General features: G+C 41.4%; 1 protein-coding gene across 6 annotated transcripts in view; it reads left to right on the top strand.

Moving 5' to 3' along the window:
- NUP93 (nucleoporin 93) overlaps positions 1-20,181 on the top strand; it is a 79,692-nt gene extending 59,511 nt beyond the window's left edge. For all 6 annotated transcript variants that reach the window (XM_039558383.1, XM_039558384.1, XM_039558385.1 and 3 more), the window contains 15 exons: positions 716-855; positions 2,959-3,091; positions 4,099-4,256; positions 6,446-6,611; positions 7,393-7,486; positions 8,546-8,737; positions 8,972-9,098; positions 9,211-9,283; positions 9,576-9,620; positions 11,081-11,197; positions 11,820-11,938; positions 13,865-13,982; positions 14,356-14,439; positions 15,154-15,282; positions 19,943-20,181. In XM_039558383.1, coding sequence (XP_039414317.1) covers positions 716-855; positions 2,959-3,091; positions 4,099-4,256; positions 6,446-6,611; positions 7,393-7,486; positions 8,546-8,737; positions 8,972-9,098; positions 9,211-9,283; positions 9,576-9,620; positions 11,081-11,197; positions 11,820-11,938; positions 13,865-13,982; positions 14,356-14,439; positions 15,154-15,282; positions 19,943-20,053 — 1,806 coding nt within the window. In that variant the 3' untranslated portion in view covers positions 20,054-20,181. The remainder of the gene's footprint in view (positions 1-715; positions 856-2,958; positions 3,092-4,098; positions 4,257-6,445; positions 6,612-7,392; positions 7,487-8,545; positions 8,738-8,971; positions 9,099-9,210; positions 9,284-9,575; positions 9,621-11,080; positions 11,198-11,819; positions 11,939-13,864; positions 13,983-14,355; positions 14,440-15,153; positions 15,283-19,942) is intronic.
- Positions 20,182-20,187: the final 6 nt, after the last annotated feature.

Here is a 20,187-nt window from a genome sequence, read left to right as displayed (position 1 = left end):
ATCTGAATTACAGATGTGTGCATCTTTGCTCTGAACAGCTCTGTTTGTTTTGCAAGGGGCAGCACGGGGAGTTTCAGTGTTCTTACTGCTTTGAAGCACCGAGATCAAAGAGCTGCCCTTGCCCAAGTGAACAGTGTTAGTTCTCAGTATTTTGCTATTTCAGCAGGGACGCCCTAGTCCTGTAGACACTGATACGATCTTGCATCCTTGTAAACAAGCAGATCTGGATGGTTTTCAACCTTTATTTGTAACTGAGCCTTTGTCCAAGTGATCAGTGTCCTTTTGATGCTTCTTATCTCAGCTGATCACACAGCTTTCCAGCAGCAGCCAGAGCCATTGCTTACATGGAAAGCTGATGGTGCTGTGGTATTTATTAAGTGGGAAATGTGAATTAGAAATGAGCAAGAGACTGATTACCAAGTACCCAGCCTAGTTTTGGAAATAGTTGCCAATTCTTGGGAACAACTGCAGGTACAACATTTATAGCCATCTTCTCCCACAAGAATTATGCAAAAAAGCCTGTGAAATTTGAATTCCGCGGGACAGAAGCAGATTTCCTTCGTGACTGTGTCCACTATCTCCGTTACAAATCTATACTGACATTACTCTTGTGTTCTTACGCTTTTCTTAAGCATCAAAACACCATGTAGCTCAAAACAGTGTTGCTTGTTCATCTCTGTACTAATCGCTGAGGCATGGAATGACTTGTTTATAGAACATCTCCGAGATGTGGGCCATGGTGAAACAAATGACCGACGTCACTCTGGTTCCTGCCAGTGATGCTCTGAAAGTCCGGACCAACATGGAGGTGCGCATGGAGTTCGTGAGGCACGCTCTGCACTACCTGGAGGAAAGGTAAGATGGGTGCTCTGGGTACAGCTTAATAGAGTTCCCTAATGATAAGCCAGAATGAGTTTGTACTGCACATAAAGAGTCAGCTACCTTGTGCTGCTCACAGACTTGTCTCTTGCCTGTCTTTTTTACTGTGCAGGGCTTAGAGCAGCCACTTAAATGTAAAACTGTTTTAGTTTAACAGTGTTATAGTTAAAAAGGCTTTGAGTCCGTGGGGAGGTTGTTTAGAAGATGCAAAGACTTTTATTCTTTCTTCTATGTTGCTTATAAATAGTCTATATATGCATGGTGATATGTGAAGGTTTTTCACTTGTGGAAAGTGATCTATTTCCCTTCTGCAAAAGAATATCCTCTTTTCTATATGCTCCCTTTCTGATTGCTAGCTGCTGTCAGCAGCCTGTGAGGACAGCATGGGGACAAACCTGGTGCAGCGAGTCAAGTTCTGATCATGCCATTTCTACACTGAAAAGTTTTTGGAGAATGTGAAGAAGCTGAAGTTGAGACATGCAGCAGTGATTTTCAGACTGTAGAAAGTGGTTTGCTGTGTGTATTAGCAAGTACCATGGGGACCTAAGCTCCTTGACCGATGAAGTTCTCGGAGAACTGCAAGCTGTTAAGCTGCCCAAAGCCAAATGCCTGTTCACTGCACACGTGGATATTGCAGTGTCTCTTTTCTAGCAGCTGCAATGTGATACCAGCAGGTTCTTCCAGCCCATGCAAGCAATAACTGCAGGGTAGCAAGTGGGCATTTGTTAGGAACATAGAGATGCCATCGGAGCACAGAAAGCGCTGCGCTCTGACGCAGCACTCTGGGAAGAGATGCCTTCAACTCCTGGCACAGCCTCTTCTTGGCCGTGACAGTTGGTTGTCACACCTCATCAGCACTCAGTGTCACCCGGGGGTGGTGGCGGCTGCTGCCTGTGCACAGAGGAACTGACACATCGGAAGGATCTTCTGTTCCCAGCTCCTCGGTCTCAGCAGAGTGCGATGAGCCAGTGACTCTTAGCCTGATTTGCCACATATCCAACTTGCTAAATTTTCACAGTGCCATTAACTGCTAACTGAAGTTAGGAATTAGTTATACGTGGTACTTCCCCAATGCTCCCAGCTGTGGAGATTAGGGCCTCTCAGGCTTGATTTTTTTTTTTTTTTTTTTTAATTAAAAGCCTGCCCATATGCTGTGCCTTGCTTCGTAGCTTTTCTTTCCTAGTGGGAATTGGCTAATACTGGAGTGTTTCCATGCCTCGCCAGCCCCTCGCTCATATATGGAAGAGATGTAATGCCACTCACAGCTGTTCATGCATTAGTTCCTTTGGAACAACTGTGATCTTAAGCCCTGAGGAGCATGCACTTGCCTCAGCCATAATTCTAGTTACCAAGATATCACTCTGATACTTGCTTACACAGTCTTTCAGATTTACAGTCTGATGGTGCACAAGTCTAGCATGTGCTGCAGAGAAAGAAAAAGAACTTAATGTCATTTATTGATGCTGCTTACATAGGTCTTCCTTCAGTGTACAAATTTTTGAGACTCCTGCTTCAAAACATGAGTATTTGTTAAATTGATCTGCCTTGATTTTATGCTTTGATGTGTTATTATTAAAGGTGTTCTTAAAGCTGCCTTTACCAGTTATATTTCTCTAAATTCCCTTTTTCTCTGGGATTTCCTTCTGGTAAGTCCATAGCCCTAGGGCTGATATTTTTCCACAGGGCAGCGAGGAGGGACAAACACTTCTGTGGTATTTAATTGTTCTTTCGTGATAGGATTGAGAGTTAAAGTATTAAGATGGAAAGGCTTTTTGCCAGTTATGTAATTGAGCTTAACTTTGTACTACAAGAATTTAATAAGAGGAACTTCATAATAGAGAGTTGAACTTGGAGTAGTCCAGCACAGACTCAAAACATGGTATCTTCTGAGACTGCTAAATACAAGGATCTTCTTAAATTGACTGAAAATTTGCCTCATTTTGTTGTAATGATAATGTTTGAACATTGAGTTAATTTGCTTTAAATTGGTAATTCTGTCAGATCTGAAAGGCAGTGGATGTTTTTGTGGCAGGTGTATCTCAGTCTGTTCATGTTTGTTTTGCTTGTGTTGTTTTTCAGTTACAAAAATTACACTTTTGTGACAGTGTTTGGGAACTTGCACCAGGCTCAGCTGGGTGGAGTCCCAGGGACCTACCAACTGGTCCGCAGCTTCTTGAACATCAAACTCCCGGCGTCTGTCCCTGGTCTCCAGGTATGTCCAGCCAGCACAGTCAGCGACCGAGCTAAAATGATAACACAAATCTTTTTGCCCCAGTACAGAGGGGAAACCAGTGCAGCCTCCAGTGGCTTTTCTATTGTTTAAGCTGCTTTTAGGGCAGCAGACTCTTACTCCTTCTTTAGAATTTTTCACTAGGAAAATGGGAGATGGCAGACAAAATCACTCCTGAGTTCAGACCTAGTCCCAAAGTATGGTTGGGTGCTCAGTAGCTTGAGTTCTAAATTCTAGAAATTATGGTGTCTTCTGGTGGTCATCTTAGAAATCAACAAGCAAAAATTAAAATGCATTATGAAGATTCAAAAAGCAGTAACTTAACCTCCCTGATTTGCTTTTTCTCTTTTTTTACATTTATAGTAAGATGGTGAAACCAGTTTTTTAATCATCAAATGTGTAATGAATTCATCTCAGTGGTAGCCTGAGCCTTTTATTTAGGAATCTGGGTAAAACCCTTCTTACCTGCATGAAGTAGAAAGTGCATAGCTGTGCATCTACAGAATTATCAGATAGGCAGTCTGGGTTGAAAAATTAAATCTAAAAGTTAAATGAAGAAATAATAAATGATAACATTGGAGAGCACACAGCTAAGTCTAGCTGTCTCTTCCTTACCTGCTGAGATCAGTGATTAGTTTAATATCTTTCTGTTTCAGTAAAAATGTTTTTAATACCTCGATGGCCTAATCCAAATCCATCTGCTGTGGGTGGGGAGGATACCATACGCTGATTCTGGGATTCTCAGAACCTCCCTCCAAACTGAAATCTGGGCAAGCAGAAGAGAACCACACCTTTCATTGCTGAGATGTGCAGAGCTTTCCCAGGACTTAGCCCTCATGACCTCTGGCTTTTGTAACAAACAGAATTTTTTACCAAAATCAGAGTGTGGGTATAAGGGCAGAAATAATGAATAAGGCAAATGATAAAGAGAAATCATTCAAATATGTTGCTTTTATGAAAAAATTAGGTATGTCCTACTTTCTTTTCAGGATGGTGAGGTGGAAGGGCATCCTGTGTGGGCGCTGATTTACTACTGCATGCGCTGTGGAGATCTGACTGCAGCCATGCACGTGGTGAAACGGGCACAGCACCAACTGGGAGAGTTCAAAACCTGGTTCCAAGAGTACATGCACAGTAAAGACAGAAGGTAATTGGGAACTAGGAAGGATCTTTGCGATCTACTACTGTGGAGTAGTGAAATAATCAGTGGCTTGGTACAAGAAGCTCAGGTCTCTTCTGGTGGTGATTGCTGCCTGATGTTTATATTACCTACCTAAATTACATGTAGAAGTTTGCATATTTAATTTGTGGCTTTGAAGTCAAGAAATCTCAACAGGGAAAGAGTTGTTTGAAAATATTCAAAAATTTACATTTCAAAAATAATACAGTGTGGTGTAGCTTTACTTTTTTACAAAAGGATAAGCCCGGTGTAACAGTGGGATATGGCATGTAGTAGATCAGATTTAATCTGCTGTCCCGAGTCCTGTATCTTTTTATTTCCCCCGTTGCTTATTTTAGCTGAATTTCCTTTGGGGAACACTTTTTACTACACCTGTTTTCATAAGAATGCTACACAGGAAATGCAAGCAGTGTTTGTTAGAGGCCTTTAGAGGCCTCGCTCTCACATCTTTCTTGTGTTTATTCTCCTCTTCCAGTTTTTGCTGTCCAGCACTAGACAGAGGCCATTGGCCAAACTGCTGCTGATGTGATTGCAAAGTGGTTGAGTTAGTGCACGTACTCTGAACTCTACAGTGGTTTTCTTTTCTATCTTTCCACTTGCAATGAATTAAAAAATAAAAAACAACAAAAACCCAACTGTTGGGGAAGATGAAACAGGAAAGCCTTATAAATATGGTTGCCTGACAAAAGATATGGGGAATATGAAAACTACAGGCGACATCGAAATGAAAGCCACTTTTGAAATACCAAGTCTTAGTTACTGAACAACTGGAAAACAATGGTATGGCCAACTGAAGGTAATCCCCTCTTGATTGAACAATACCCTCTGCTTGCAGGCAGGTCCAAGGGTCAGAGCAGACCCTACTAGCTCAGCAGAAGGGGTCCAAAGAGTAGTTTTTAGAAGTTAAGATGTAACACTCTGTGGTAATATAAGAACTCTTATAGGCTGTATGTAAATGCCATAGGATTTGTATCTTGTATTAGATTGGTTAGTGACAATTAGAATATTCAGTACAGAAGATGATTTATTGTATTGTAACCAGGACTTCTCCATTCCATTCCACTCTTACACACTCTTACTACTTCTTCTTCACTCTCACTCCTCTCGCTCTCTCTCTCCTTACTTACTCGCTTACTCTCTTGCTCTCTTGGGCCTGCTCAGAGCTGCCAGCTGCAGCTCTAAGCAGTGCCCCTATACCCACGCCCTTTGCAATAAACCGCATGTTCCGAGATCTGACTTCAGAGATCTCCCGTGCCGACCGTCCAGCCCACCAAAGCTCCTTACAGTCTGACGCCCAACGTGACTGCCGAACCCACACCCAGCACCTACACCCAACAAACAAACCAACAAAATATAACTAACCAAGCTAACAAAATAAGGTGAAAGGATACAAATCCAAGTGCCATTTACCAAGTATTGTATGCCATGGTATTCTTCTATAAATCAACCTGTTTTGTAGAGAGTAGCTAGGAGTCCTCATTATATCAAGGTTGTTGCAGAAACCTCATTGAAGGTTCTGTCACTGTTTTCATTACAAACACTTGTATGAGATACAACATAATTGATTTATTTTGGTTTTGTTACAGCTCTGAAAAAGTGGTCTGCCTACGGATTTGACAAACAATGCCTTAGTCTAGGAGAACACTTGATTAAATTCTGTAAAATTCTCAACAAGAGGTCGCAAGAAAAAAAGAATGACAAAGAACATTATGACAGTGTTTAATAATGATGAAAGTGTCTCTCCTAAAAGATCTCATGGTACAATGACCTGCTCACTTGTTAGTTACTAACACAAAGACTTCCAAAGATGTTGTGAGCTCTCTTTTTCTGAAGTGATGCAATAGCAGTCTCAGACAAAAATAGCTCATCTGCCACAGTATTAATGTACCCCTAAAGAGACTGTCATATGTGTTTTCTTCCCCTGCAGTGAGAATTTGAAGATCATCCTCCATAACATTAATTATGGGTTTAAATTCATGTGTGCAAAATTTTTACCTACAGATATGAACAGGAAGTGCAAGAAATATTGGTTAGTGCTTACTGTTATTATGCCTTTGCTGTGGATATGCACCAATTCACATTGATTTGTATCCAGGTTTCCTCATACAGGGAAAATGGGTTTCATGTCTTTTCCTTCAATCTTTTCTTTTCCTTAGACTGTCTCCTGCCACAGAAAATAAACTGCGTCTTCATTACAGACGAGCTCTGAGAAATAACACTGACCCCTACAAAAGGGCTGTTTATTGTATTATTGGCCGTTGTGACATTACAGACAACCAGAGCGAAGTTGCTGATAAAACAGAAGATTATCTTTGGCTAAAAGTAAGTCTGGTGTTGGGGTTGTGGTGTTTGGTTTTTCTTTTTTTAAGAAGAGTCTAAATGGTACCACGTTTCTCCACTGCTTTGCTACGCTTCCTACTTCTAGATCTGGTGTGTTGCATCAATGCAGTGCATGTGACTTGACCTTGAAGATAGTGTAGGGCTGGGAACCTGAATCCCAGGGCTGTTCCGTTACCCTCTGTACTATCAGGTGTTAGTTTGGGTACAATTGTCTTTGGAACTGTCATGTTCTTCATTCGACACTGATCTTTGTCAGCTGTTTTTAGAAGTACTATTAGCTTGTTACAGTGAGGATTCCTTGAATTCTCCTTCCTGGGTGGATGGCTGAAATGTCAGTGTTAATTAACCAAAGACAATGGTGTCAATGTCTCTGAAGTCCTTACAGGTTTGGTGAGGGCATGATAGATACTGGTTGGTACCTGTTTCTCCCCTTTATCAGAAAAAGGGTGGTAGAATGATGGATTTGTTAACATTGTATTTGTGGCAAAAAATGCTGCTTGAGAGTATTCAGAGTCCCAGCATCAGAGTTTGCTGCCATGGACAGATATGGAACCCTGGGGTTATATCTGCAGGGATTTCAGCTGTTGCTGCATTAGGCATCTTTGCTTCCCAGCAGTGGATGGAGCTGATGTTGTGACTAGATGCAGTTTCTAGTCAGTTGGTCAAATCCTAGGAGGGGCTCAGATGGAATAAATATCTTCTAAGTGCATTGCTTGTGCAAGGGGAAATACCTGTGCTTCTCTTTTTTGGATGTGTTTTTTAGCTGAACCAGGTGTGTTTTGATGATGGTGGCACGAGCTCCCCACAGGACCGACTAACGTTATCACAGTTCCAGAAGCAGCTGCTGGAAGACTATGGTGAGAAACCACAGAGTGATGTCTTACTTGGGGCTCTGCTTTTCTGCTTAGGACACTTTCCAGTTGTTCTTACACAAACCTCAGACTGCACAAAAACTCTACAGCTCTCCACTAGTGACAGGCATCTTTGGGGCGTCCATGGACAGCCTGCTTCCCCGGAGTCATGGCAGACTTCAGTAAGACATGATGAATGAGTCCCGTGTTTTCCCAGCAATCCAGAGGATTAATACTCATCTGTGAACAACACTGCTGCTGTTTCTCCTTTATCCATTAATTGTGGATTGCTTTCTCTCACATAAATATGCAAAAGTCATTTAGCAGAACTTCCAGCTTTAGGAATACAGAACAGTAAAGCAGTCACTACCTGATGTAGGCATGTATTTCCAAGCTTTTCCTCTGTGTGCATCTGATGTTCATTTTTTCCCTTAAATTAGTATTTCAAGCAAATTTCTGGGTACCCAAGTCACAGTTCCTTCCACTTCAGGATGTTTTAAGAACACCCACAGAATACATTTTCCTGTAGTCTCCCAATCAATTAAAATTAAGTCACTTGGAACTGTCCAAAACATACCGAATTTGATTCTCCACAGCCTTCCAGTTTGTAATATCACTCAGATAAAAATGTGTGGTAAAAAAATATAGTAAGCTACTGTTGGTGTCACTGAGTAGGAAAATCCAGGTTTTTAACATTATTTGTACCACTTGGCATAAGTATAACTGAAGACAAAAAGTTGTGGTCTTTAGAGAATCTGTTGCAGTCAGTCAGAGTTGATGGTTTGTTGTCTGAAAAGAACTTTTCTGAGTAACTGTTTATTCTGTTTCACTTTTTGAATATGTCTTTATGCTGTTATCTTTCCTGATAAATTTGCTGTGGAACAGTTGTAGGTGAGCTGCTGATGTGTAGTTAGGAATTCAGTTTTGTGTACTGTGTTTATTTCGGCTGGCACCTAATAAACAGTAACAATGCACTGTGACAGGAAGCATCCACTGTCAGTCATCTTTGATTGCAAAATCATGAAAATGATGTAAAAATGCTACATGTGTTGTGTTTTCTTTCAGGTGAATCACATTTTGCAGTGAACCAGCCACCTTTCCTCTACTTCCAAGTGTTGTTCTTGACAGCACAGTTTGAAGCTGCAATTGCTTTTCTTTTCCGGACAGAGCGCTTGCGCTGTCACGCTGTTCATGTTGCTTTGGTCCTGTTTGAGTTAAAATTGCTCCTGAAATCATCTGGGCAGAGTGCACAGCTATGTAAGTCCTATTTACTTTACAATAGGGGAATGTTTTCTTAGCTCTCAGAGTACCCTGTAGAAACTGCAGGTTTATGTGGTCGATTGAACAAGTAACATTTATCAGAACAATCTCATAAAAGTTAATTGTTTCAGTTGCACTAGAGCTCTGGATCATGGTCCTGACTAATTTGAGATGAAGATCAGAGTTCTCCTGGCATTCAGTTCTCTGACAGTGTTGTTTCTGACATTGCAGTAAGCCATGAAGCTGGTGACCCACCTGGTGTCAGACGTCTAAATTTTGTGCGGCTTTTGATGCTTTACACCCGTAAGTTTGAATCAACAGATCCAAGGGAAGCTCTGCAGTACTTTTACTTTCTCAGGTAGGAGCTAATATGTGTCTTTAGATTTTCTCCTAGTTATTACTGCTTCATTATTCTTATCTGGAAAGTTCTCAGAAACAGGAATACCTTCCTCCTTCTCCTTCTTTTATAGGAACGAGAAGGACAGCCAAGGAGAGAATATGTTCTTGCGTTGCGTTAGTGAAATAGTAATTGAAAGCAGAGAGGTATGTTTTGCCTTCCTCGGTTAAACTGAAATTAATTTCTTCATCTTTATTAGTCAGGACAGTCTTATAGTTGCTTACTCTTTCTGCCTGACACACACCTAGATGACAGAATGGCCTTATGTAATCATGTCTTTTTGCCTGTTACTTAGTTACAAATACGTTGGACATTGGTCACTGTTTTTCATTCCATGTCTGCATCTTTGTACTTAATAAATATATTATGAAATATGTGCAATTCATCTCTCTATTTTTGTTTCCTTTTTTTTCTTACTTTGCATTTATGTGGATATAGTTTGATATGATTCTTGGAAAGCTGGAAAAAGATGGTAGTAGGAAGGTGAGTTCACAATTTATGTTTCTATTTTACATAAAATACAACTTACGTATGATTTCCAAAGTAGTTATGAGTAGTCTTGCTTCTCTTTGTTTTTGACTAGCCAGGTTATTACTGTGTTTGAATACATTCAAGTTTTCCAGGTATGAGATCCTTTTACAAAATAATTTATGACCTGCCCTAACAAAAGGCAGGTCAGGAACTGCAGGGCAAATTATGTCCCTCTAGACAACTGGTATAACTGAAGAAGCAAATGGCATTGGGTAACTTGAGTGAGATCAGAATTTCATCTTCCCGCTAGGAAATGTAGTTTAGTTTAAGTGGGCGTGTGAGAGTGTTCTGTTAACTGAGGTGTGCATGTGAAAACTATCTATGACATCCTCATTCACCTCAGAAGAAATGTATCGCAGCTCTTGAAAGGTCCTTGTAACTGAAGGAGTAAGGGCCACAGCTGATCTGACCTTCGTATAGGTGAGGACAAGTATTGGATCAAAGTTCAGCCGTTTTTAGATGTGATGGACCTTACTGCCACTGTAAAAGCAGTTACCTAAAAGTAAAATGTAAGATTACGCAGTCAGAAGATAAAGGAAACCTTAAGGTTTTACCTGGAAAGAGGAGAGTGCATGCAAATGATGAAAATTTTAGATAATCAATGAAGTTTTTCTGTTTGCTGTGACAACTTTGGAAGATTTCTCTGTAAATCAGACTGCAGAATCATTTACATCTTAATTTTAAGATTGGGGGTCTTGCTGCTGTCAAAAATAGGGGGGGATGTTATTTCTGGCAGGAATTTCTTTTAGATGTCTTTATTTTGTCATTTCAAAAGCAGTGAGATTGCATACAAAAGAGCAAGGTAACTTGATAATCTTTACAAATATTTTGTTGTTTTGTTCTTTTTTTTGGTGAGAAACCAGCAATTTGAAGTTTAAAATAATTTCTTCTAGATGATATAGTCTTATTTTTGTATCCTCAACTACAGTAATTTCCAGATATTCTTGAGTCTTTCACCTCTTTTATTCTACATGTTTATTATTTGTTTTAAAATTCTTGTTGCCCTTTCATTTATCTGTGTGAGATTTCACTCACAACCTGTCATGCCAATATAAACAAACTGCATCCCTGGAGCCCCTGGAATGCAATATGCTGCAGTCTTTTGTGTTTTCTTCTCTGTAATGTGTCATCAGCAATTAACAGATCAAACTCTTGAGTTATTTTATCTGGGTCATTTGGAATGAATTGGAAACCAAGGATATCTCAGTGCTGGCTCCATTTAGGAGAGAGTCCCTCTTGCAAGAGCTCATTCTGTTTTTAATGTCTCACTTTTGCACGTTCCCACGGAAATGTACAGGCCATTCTAATCATAAGCCAACATGTGAAATATTCATTGCCTTGACAGAATATTCTGGAGTGTTTGAGCCTTCTGATTCCTCTTTTCTCTTTTCATTTTTGTCTCACCTCTTTAGCCTGGAGTGATAGACAAGTTTACAAGTGACACAAAATCCATTATTAACAAAGTGGCTTCTGCAGCAGAAAATAAAGGATTGTTTGAAGAAGCTGCAAAACTCTATGACCTTGCAAAGGTATATGTCTAGTGTGCTGCCTTAAGTATGTACTTGGTTCACCTTTTTTCCTTCTAAACATTCTCCCTTGTGATTAGGAGGTTAAATTTCATCTTGGAGATTGAATTGCCATTATTCAAGGAGCTTAGTTCTGCTGCTGGAAGAACAGAGCCATAGGATGCATGAAGAGGTGTTTTAGTTAGCAAATCGAGATGGATTGCGCTCCAGGGATTCTGATTTAGGACATTGTTGCTCTTGATCAAGGTGCTCTTTTGAAGAGAGTGCTCCACGCATGATTTAATTCTGTCTAGTGAAATTATTTACCTGGAATGTAGTCTTCCAATTTCATAGATGTTGAACTGAAGTCTAAAATAGTTGGGCATTATACTGAGTACTCTTGTTTCCTTTTGAAATAAAAGTGGACACAACCATAACCACTGTTTTAGAGAAAAACTAGGGGGAAATGCTTTTTCTCGTGACCCAGCAGCGTAATGTTGCTAATATGATCTTGACTCTTTATGGGAGGGAAGCGGCTCTGGGCTTGCACTAGGCACCACTGCATGAGACTTTTCTGCTTTTTCAGTGAGATTAAACACCAAGTTCCATCATGCTCCTTTTATTTGTGTACCTTTAATGCCAACAGAACCCTGACAAAGTTTTAGAACTGATGAACAAGCTCCTTAGTCCAGTCGTTCCCCAGATCAGCACTCCCCAGTCAAACAAGGAGCGGTTGAAGAACATGGCCCATTCCATTGCTGAGAGGTAAGACTCAGGTAAGGGCAGGACTGGGTGATTCACCTCGACCTGACCTGGGACTGAACAGTGCTGTGGGTATTAGTTCCTGACATTGTTTCTGCAGGCTGGACTGAGGCATCCACAGCAGTATAATTAGAAAGACAAAGAAGAGGTCAGAATTTACCCTGTCCTGCTCATGATGGCTTGCAGTACTGAAAACAGAAATCTTCAGGGGCAGGTCAGGTAAATTTGGCAAGAAGTTTTATCTGTAGGTGAATCAGGATTGCCAGCTGGAGATAGTCTGTTAAGGAGCAATAAATACCATGAATTGTATGTTTTATATTATTTTTAGAGCAAAATATTGTAACAGTCGCAGAGTCGTTGCGTGCAATTCACTTGTTCAAAATAGTATTAAGAGAGAGCTACAAACCCAGTAATTCTGAGTTGTAACAATAGTTCAGTAGCTGTCTGAAAACTGCTGCTTTAATGAAAGCTAAAAAGGAAGTATTTAAGATGAACTGTGTATGGCTAATGCAAGCACTGGACCTCATTTCCACAGCCTGTTATATTAGCCAAGTACTGTGTGGTGTCCAGAAAAGAAAGGAAGCAACTACAAAGAATGTTCCCTGCCATGTCTGTATACTAATTAGGGTATGTGCTTGAGAGACATCAGTGCTCAAGATTCATTAGCAGCTAGAAGTTAGGAATAACCTGATTCTGAAAGGCTGTATTTGCAAAATATGTCCATGATTTTTTAAAATTGTCACCTTTTGGTGCATCTTGTCACAGTGACTGCCAGGGCCAATTCCTGTATTTTGCTAGAGCAAAATGTGGATACCCGTGAGAAATGCCTTACTAGTCTTTATCAACCATTGAGCTGCAGAGAGAATAAAAATAAACCAAGCCCACTTGCTGGCACTTTGAAATTGGGAAGACAAATACAGAAATGTATTGATTTCCATCAGAGGCCTTTGCCTTTCTTCTTTTGACAAGTGGCATTTGCCAGTCACTGCTTCTAGTCAGCCTTTCCTTCATTTAGCCAGGCTGGGATCAAGTGAAAATTGGTGCCGTATTGACTTAGTGAGAGACTGATTTGGTGGCAGACATTAAAGAGAATTAAATCTATGGCTTGAGTTAAAGCTTCAGCAAAGGCTGTAATGGGCTTTTTGGGTTTGCTACGTGGTTTGATCTGTCTGAAGGCACTAAGTACTACTGCGGAATAATGCCACTTCACAGCTGCAAACCTCAGCGATTGCAAAGCCAGAGCAGCTCTGACTAGCACATCTTCTTGCCAGTTAAATGTAAGACAGGGCTTTTCCTTGTGTACTGTCCTGATGACAGTGCTGTGGGGATGTAGCATTTCTCCTTTGTGTTCTTGTGATGCAGGGGAGACACCCAACAAGAAGGCCAAGAGGCTATTTGGTTTCTTCATCTGCAGCACCACTCTTGCTGTTAAACCTTGAGGAAGGAGCTTCTTTGTGCCCTCATGCAGTTAGGAGTGAGAGCAGGCAGCCTTCCAGTTCATCCCATAGCCAGTGTAGCTCCCGAGAGCATGCAGGAGCTCTTAATCCATCTTTAAGTCCTAACTTCTTGCCTGAAGCAAGCAGTTGTGCTGGAGGATTGTCTGCTGTAAAACAGCGTGTTAAACATGCTGGTACAGGGCTTGCTTGCAGGTCTCTGCTGCCTGGCACTGTTTCCCCATGAATGTGGGAAATGTCAATGTTTTAAAGGAAACAAATGCTGGATTTGATGCAAAACTGGAAGTGATTAACAGTGTTTTTAAAAAGCCACAACCTGTGAAAATTCTGCCTCCTGGTTAAGGAAAGTGAAAGCTGTCCTTTGTTAAATGCCCTCTGTCCTTGAGTTTGATGTCTCCACTTCCAAGGATTGGAAGGGCACAGTTATAAATGGTTGCCATTTCGCACAATAAAATTGTAACACAATTTCTTTCAGATACAAAGCACAGGGGATAAGTGCAAAGAAATCCATTGACTCCACGTTCTACCTTCTGCTAGACTTAATCACATTTTTTGATGAATATCACGCTGGTCACGTTGACAGGGCCTTTGATGTAAGTTTCAAGATTTCTGTTTGAAGTGTAGCTTTCCTAATGCCCTTGAAAGCCCAGAATGTCTCAAATAACATCACTTTAAAAATTGTATTTAATGAGTTAGAAGGGACTGCAATGTTATAGGAATTTAGAAAGGTGTTTCTTCCCTGTTGTGTGATAAACAGGATGATCTTCCTGGAGCTATTTTGTAGACATTGAACAAAATATTCCTGTTGCTCAACAAAGTGAGGAGATAAACCAGTAAATGACAATGAAATTATTTCTCTTGAATGGAAACAGAACCATTTCATTAATACTTCAAAACCACACTTTATTAGTATATGGTACATAGAACACTGATTATCTGTCCTGATTCCTGCTTTACTTTTTGAAGATTATTGAACGCCTGAAGCTTGTACCTCTTAGCCAAGATTGCGTCAAGGAGAGAGTTGCTGCCTTCCGGAATTTCAGTGATGAAGTAAGTCATGTCTTGGGTTTAGCTTCCTAAAGCCTTTTGCTTTGTTAAAAGGATCTTAAAACCTTGTCATCTCATCATTTTTATTCTTTAGCAGAGAAAAAGGGTGAGATTATTTTGATTTCATACAAGTAGACTCTTTGCTTGCAACTTTTTCTCCTTAATGCTGCTCTTTTGAGCGCTAGAATTCCCTACCCAGAAATCCTGCCTCCATTTTGAAGAAGGCATCTGCAGATCTGAGCCTCCCTGAACTTACTGAGTTTGATTAAAGAATTCAGAATATTGAAAACTTTTAACTTGCTGGTGACTTAGTTCTTCCGTGCTCTTAATGCTAACTAAGCATTTGTAGGGTGTTTGTTTCCTTCCCTCTAAATTACAGGAATTAATGGATTTGTGTATTAACAAATGAAGCATAGTGGAAAGCTGTTACTGCTCTTGAACTGTTTTAACTGGAGGGTGACACTTCTTTTTTAGGCAGTGGTTGTGTGTACTTGGGTGCTTTGCGTTTTATCTGACGTGCTGCTATCAAACATGAAGGTGCAGCCATTGGGCATGTCTGTCTCAAAGCTCTGGGTAGTGTTTCTGCTGGATGCAGCAGTCATAGCAGGGGTAACCATTACACGTATGACTGTTACAGGAACCTGGATAGTAAGGCTAATGGTTCTGCCAACCTCCTTTTGCTGCATTGTGTCTTTTTCTTTCTCCTCTTTTGTGTAGATCAAACACAATTTATCTGAGGTCCTGCTTGCAACCATGAATATTTTATTCACCAAATATAAGAGGATGAAAGGCACAAGCCCAACCACTCCTGCCAGACCCCAGCGGGTAATGGAAGACAGAGATTCGGTAAGAATATAATCCTCACTGTCTGACAAGTTTTCCTATATCCTGTTCTGCTGGTTTCAAGAGACTGGGCCTCAAGTAACTGTGAATCTCTAATGGTCTTGGTTTTGGCTTGCTCAGTTACTTAGAGTCTTGGACTACTGAGCTTGTCCAGTTACTTAGTCTCAAGGCTAGTCTCTGATGCCTTCAGCTTTGTGTAAAGAAAGGTTGGAGCTGGATGATCTTTAGGGTCCCTTTCAGCCTAAGCCATTCTGAGTCTATGATATTGCTTTAAATGACGTTGAGCTAATGGAGATACTGCACCTATATTCACCTCCTAGCAAGAGAAAACAAGTTTTTGTTTCTTAGTGGAATCTTCGATAGTAAAGCAAATGGGGACAGTGCAGTGTCTCTAGGATGGTTGATGTTGCTGCCTTGACAATGGAGTAGTTGCTTTTCAAGCACCTGATAGCTACTCCTTTCATATGAATAAGTGTCCATTTCTGGTGGGAAGGCCTTCCTTGACTCTTCCCCTCGGCTTGTGTTCTTGGGTGAAACACCAAGATGTTCAAGCACATCCCCTTGGTGAATGCCAGCATTGTTCTGCTGCCTCTGCAGAGGAGTGGGCAGCTTGCAGCAGTGCTTGGTCTGGCTGCTGCTGAAATGCCTGACAACAGTGGGTCTGATTTCACTGCTTGAGCTGGTGCAGAGGCTTTTCCCTAAGCCACTGATGGGAGCCTCCACCTTCAGCAAGCTGCAGAATAGGTGGCATTTCAATGGCACAGCCAGATTTGTGAGCACCCACCTGCCAACATGGGGAGTTGAGCAGAAGGGTTCACAGCTTAACTCCAGTCAGGTCTGGTCTTGTAACTCTTAAGCTAAAGCTGCTGCAGGCACTTGGAAACCAAGGCCAAACCATTCATCCTGTCTTAACAGATTAGAAAACAAATATCAACTCCTTTTGAGAGTGAAAACCAACTTGGGCCATAGCCAGCTCTATTCCAGGCTTTAGTCAGCTGCAGAAGTGCCTTTGATCTGTAAATTGTAATATTGGTAAAAGTCTTAGTAGCATTTTTAAATTACATAGAAAAATAAAAGGCTCAGGTGATGGTACAGCTTTTGTCTTTGGGGCACAGCCTGTGAGAGCTACAGGATCCTGCCTTAGAGTGGTGCTTGTACTCTAGACCAGCAGCACTGGAGAAGGATACATGCTGCTTGGACTTCTCCCACCTTAAACTCTGCATGTGTGAAGAAGTCCCAGGCTAACACAATCTGTTACCTGCTGTGTGTCTTCACAAGTTTGGCACTGAGCAAGCAGTGCCTTAGCTCCTTGCTTTCCAAGTGAGCTGTCTATTTTGGTTTTGTGATTTTAGTCTTATGCCTCATGTAGAAGGATTTACCATCTCCATAGGGGTGGAGTGCTGTCAGGTGTCAGCTCAGGATGAATACCATGGGCTGATTGGGGATGGGATTAGCAGCTTTGCTGGCAGAGGTTTATGTGGAAGGAAGCCACCATGATATTATATTATATCCACAGCGTGCTCAGTGTCAACTCCGCTTCATAAATGTGCTCTGCACTCTGGTGCTGTCACAGTTGTGGAGATGAACTGATGATGTACCTTGCTAAAAACCCTTGAAAGTTTTATTTTCCTCAGGCTTCAAGTTTTATTAATCAAGCTTCTGGCCTTGTGATGGGATCTCATGGCAGCAGGGTGTCAGTGATGTTGGGAGCACGGGGTTTCTGAGTCATGGATCTCTGGCTGCCATGTGCAGTACAAGCTGTGCTTAGCCATCAGAGGAGACAAGTGTCCACTGCATCTGCTGTCAGGGAGGGGATGAGAGATCAGCTATGTGACTGGAGTGTCACAAGGGAGCATAAATCTGCTAATGTAGGATTAGCAAGAGAAAAATTCTACTGTCCTGTAACTCCCATCTGCCTAAAGATTGCATGTGCAAACAAATACCAGACATGAGCATGGAAGGTAGGGTGAGAATGGCTTTAGCATGTGTTCCTCTTTTTTCTTACTCTGAGGAATTTCTTCAAGACTGCAGGAGCAGGGAATCTAGATTGTTTCAGCTGGGAGGAAACTTAGGCAATTTTCGTGGTGGGAAGAAATGAAGGCATTACAGGTGAGAGGAGAGAAGTGTTTCTTTAGCAAAATCTCATTCACCTGGACAGAGATGGCAGACATGAGCTTCAGCAGGCTGTGTGTGACAAGAATTTGTCTTCTGAGCTTCCCTGGGAGAAGGGCAGCTTTTCCATATTCTCTGGGGGAGCAAATTTATGGGGAAATCAGGCCCTTTCAGAAGCTTTAACGATCTCAGCACATTGCCCAGTAGACAATGCAAGTGAAAATTTCCCTTTCTTTGAATAGGTCTTTGAAATCCGTGGCTTTTCTTTAGATCCATCAGAACAGGCAGATTCAGATCCCTCTGATCATCAGAAGAAAAGATAGTTGTTGTTTGTAACTTTGAGGCTTATTCCACATAGCAGGGAACAGTGTCCCCCAGAGAGGAACGCAGAGCTCTTGAATTTGCCCTCTGGTGCCAAGTACTGCTCTGCAACCACCCTGAGCGGGATCCTGCTGCCATGGGCGGGACTTTGGAAGGAACAGCATGGACCTGGCAGCAAGGGCAGGATGGAGAGGAATAGTACTGCTGGAGCCCCCCCTGAACCCAGTAATGCTCTATGCTAAACATCTCCTGTCTCACTTCAGAGATGGACTGGGCTTTATTTAGAAAAGATCAGGTTTGGGGTCAGAGCTGGCATTTCTGCATTATGTTTATTTCAGAATTAAGTCACCCAAGCTGTGTTTTGAGTATTTTTTCCTTTATGTATATAATTAATTCATTTTGGGAATGAGGGAGTAAAGTCTTGTCCCACTTGGCCTGATCCATTTTGTCAGATTTCAGGCAGAGATTGCAGGGAGCCCAGCCTGCAGTGCTGGAAACCATGGCTGTGGTGACAGCCCTGACCCAGATGCTGTGAGTGCATGACAGCTATGTCATATGCTCCTTGCCCCAGTCAGGGGTGGTGAACTCTCTGGAGCAGCCCAAGGGCGTTATCTTGGCAAAATTAGGTCATGAATGGAATGGATTTTTTTTTTTTTTAATTATCTATGGTCTTATTTAAAATCACAAGTAACTCAAACATTCATTAAGTAATTACAGCCAATAGAACATCTAGACCTCCAGGCCGCTCTTAACCTCTGCAAACCTCTGTTTGTTCTTCCCAAAGTATTGTTTTGATTTTTAAAAATAGGCCAGCTCTGGTATCATTGCTACTGTAAAGGTAAAGAAAGAGAACAGTAACTCACACTGCTCCTCAGCCCTTCTTAGTCATGCTGAGAGTTTTTGCCTCTTAATACTTTAACTCCAAAGAGTTGGACACTTTGACATGCTTTTTTTTTTCATCCACCAGCTGTTTTGATCTCCACTGCAAAGCAGCAGCCTAGACAAAATTACATGGTCTCACTGTGTAACGCATTTGGGAGCAGAATGGGAGACTGAATGGGACAGAATGAGTGATTTCCAGGCCACCTTGTCAAGTTGCCAGTGCATTGGTGGTAGCTGAGGGCTTGAGAGGGAAACTGTCCTGGGAGATGTTAGCAATTAGGTCAGTCTTGGGAAAACTCTCCCAGCTTTTCCATTATCAGCCTCCAAAACTGCTCTGTGGCTGTTGAATAACAGACTGATTTAATATCACCCTGAAAAAGGGGTGGAATTGGCCGAAGAGGGATCAGGGATGGTGTTTTAACAGTTCCCAACCGTGGAATGAGCTTTTCACTTCTCAGTTTCTAAGTTCCTGCTGTCAGTTTTACCATCCATGTGCCAACGGCAACCTAAAAACCTTTGGGTTTCCCTGCAGTCAGTAGGTGAAAGCAAGATTTGAACAGTGGGATCTTCTAGTACAGTAATTTTGAGATGCTTAATATTTAAGTAGAAACATCTGTTAGCAATTAAAGCAGTCTGAACAGTTTTCTACAAAGATTTGGGTTTTCTGTATTCTCCTGACTCGTACCAGTTATCAGAATGATTTTCCTTTTACTTTAATAACAGTTTTAACAAATGAAACAAATTATTCCTGGATTCCTTCATCTGTTCTGTAGTCTTCTGGTGTGCAAGAAGGGGTTTGGTTGCTTTGGGTGAGGTCTGAGTGGGCTTGGTGCCTCTGCTTTCATTGTGTTATTGGCCTGAGGAGCCTTTGAGGAGATTGGTATGTTTTAGGTAATGCTGGAGATCTCCAGGTGTGTGTACAACTCTGATTTGCTTCTACTGCTGCTGCTTTGAGAACATTAGTGCTACATTTCAACAGGATCAACTTTATGTTTTGCAAGGTGGGAAGGAATCCTGTTGCCCTGGGAAAGCCCATTTCATGCAGAAATTACAAGATTGTTGCAGTACAGCAATGCCCCACATTGCTGAAAATGTTTTTTCTTAGTTATTTTCAAATAAATGGGATTATTTTTTAAGCAGAAGAGTAACTTGACATGCTTTTAATGCTTGGAAAAGGGAATAAGTGGATTTTCTTCGAAATGCAGAGACTCATTTTCCAGAGTGCAGCTCTGAGAAATAAAGATTACATGTGCTTGTTTGAAGAGGCAAGTGTTTAATTCACGTCTAACTTCCGTTGTATTTTTTTTTTGATACTAAGGTAACTGTACTTTGCTTTTCTGTTTTTTAGCAACTTCAGTCTCAAGCTCGTGCACTGATAATGTTTGCTGGGATGATCCCATACAGAACATCGGGAGACACAAACGCAAGACTGGTGCAAATGGAGATCCTTATGAATTAGCAGAGCAGCTTTGGCTGGGGTTGCAGCAGCCTGTGCCTGTCTTTAGTACGTTCAGAGGGCCCATGGGACCAGTGTCATTTTGTATTCTGTATTTTTGTTGACAGAAATAAATTTCTTTGGTTTTGATATTTGTT

Source organism: Corvus cornix, chromosome 11 (assembly GCF_000738735.6).
Source record: "Corvus cornix cornix isolate S_Up_H32 chromosome 11, ASM73873v5, whole genome shotgun sequence".
NCBI lineage: Eukaryota > Metazoa > Chordata > Aves > Passeriformes > Corvidae > Corvus > Corvus cornix.
This window is presented reverse-complemented; position numbering and strand designations above follow the sequence as displayed.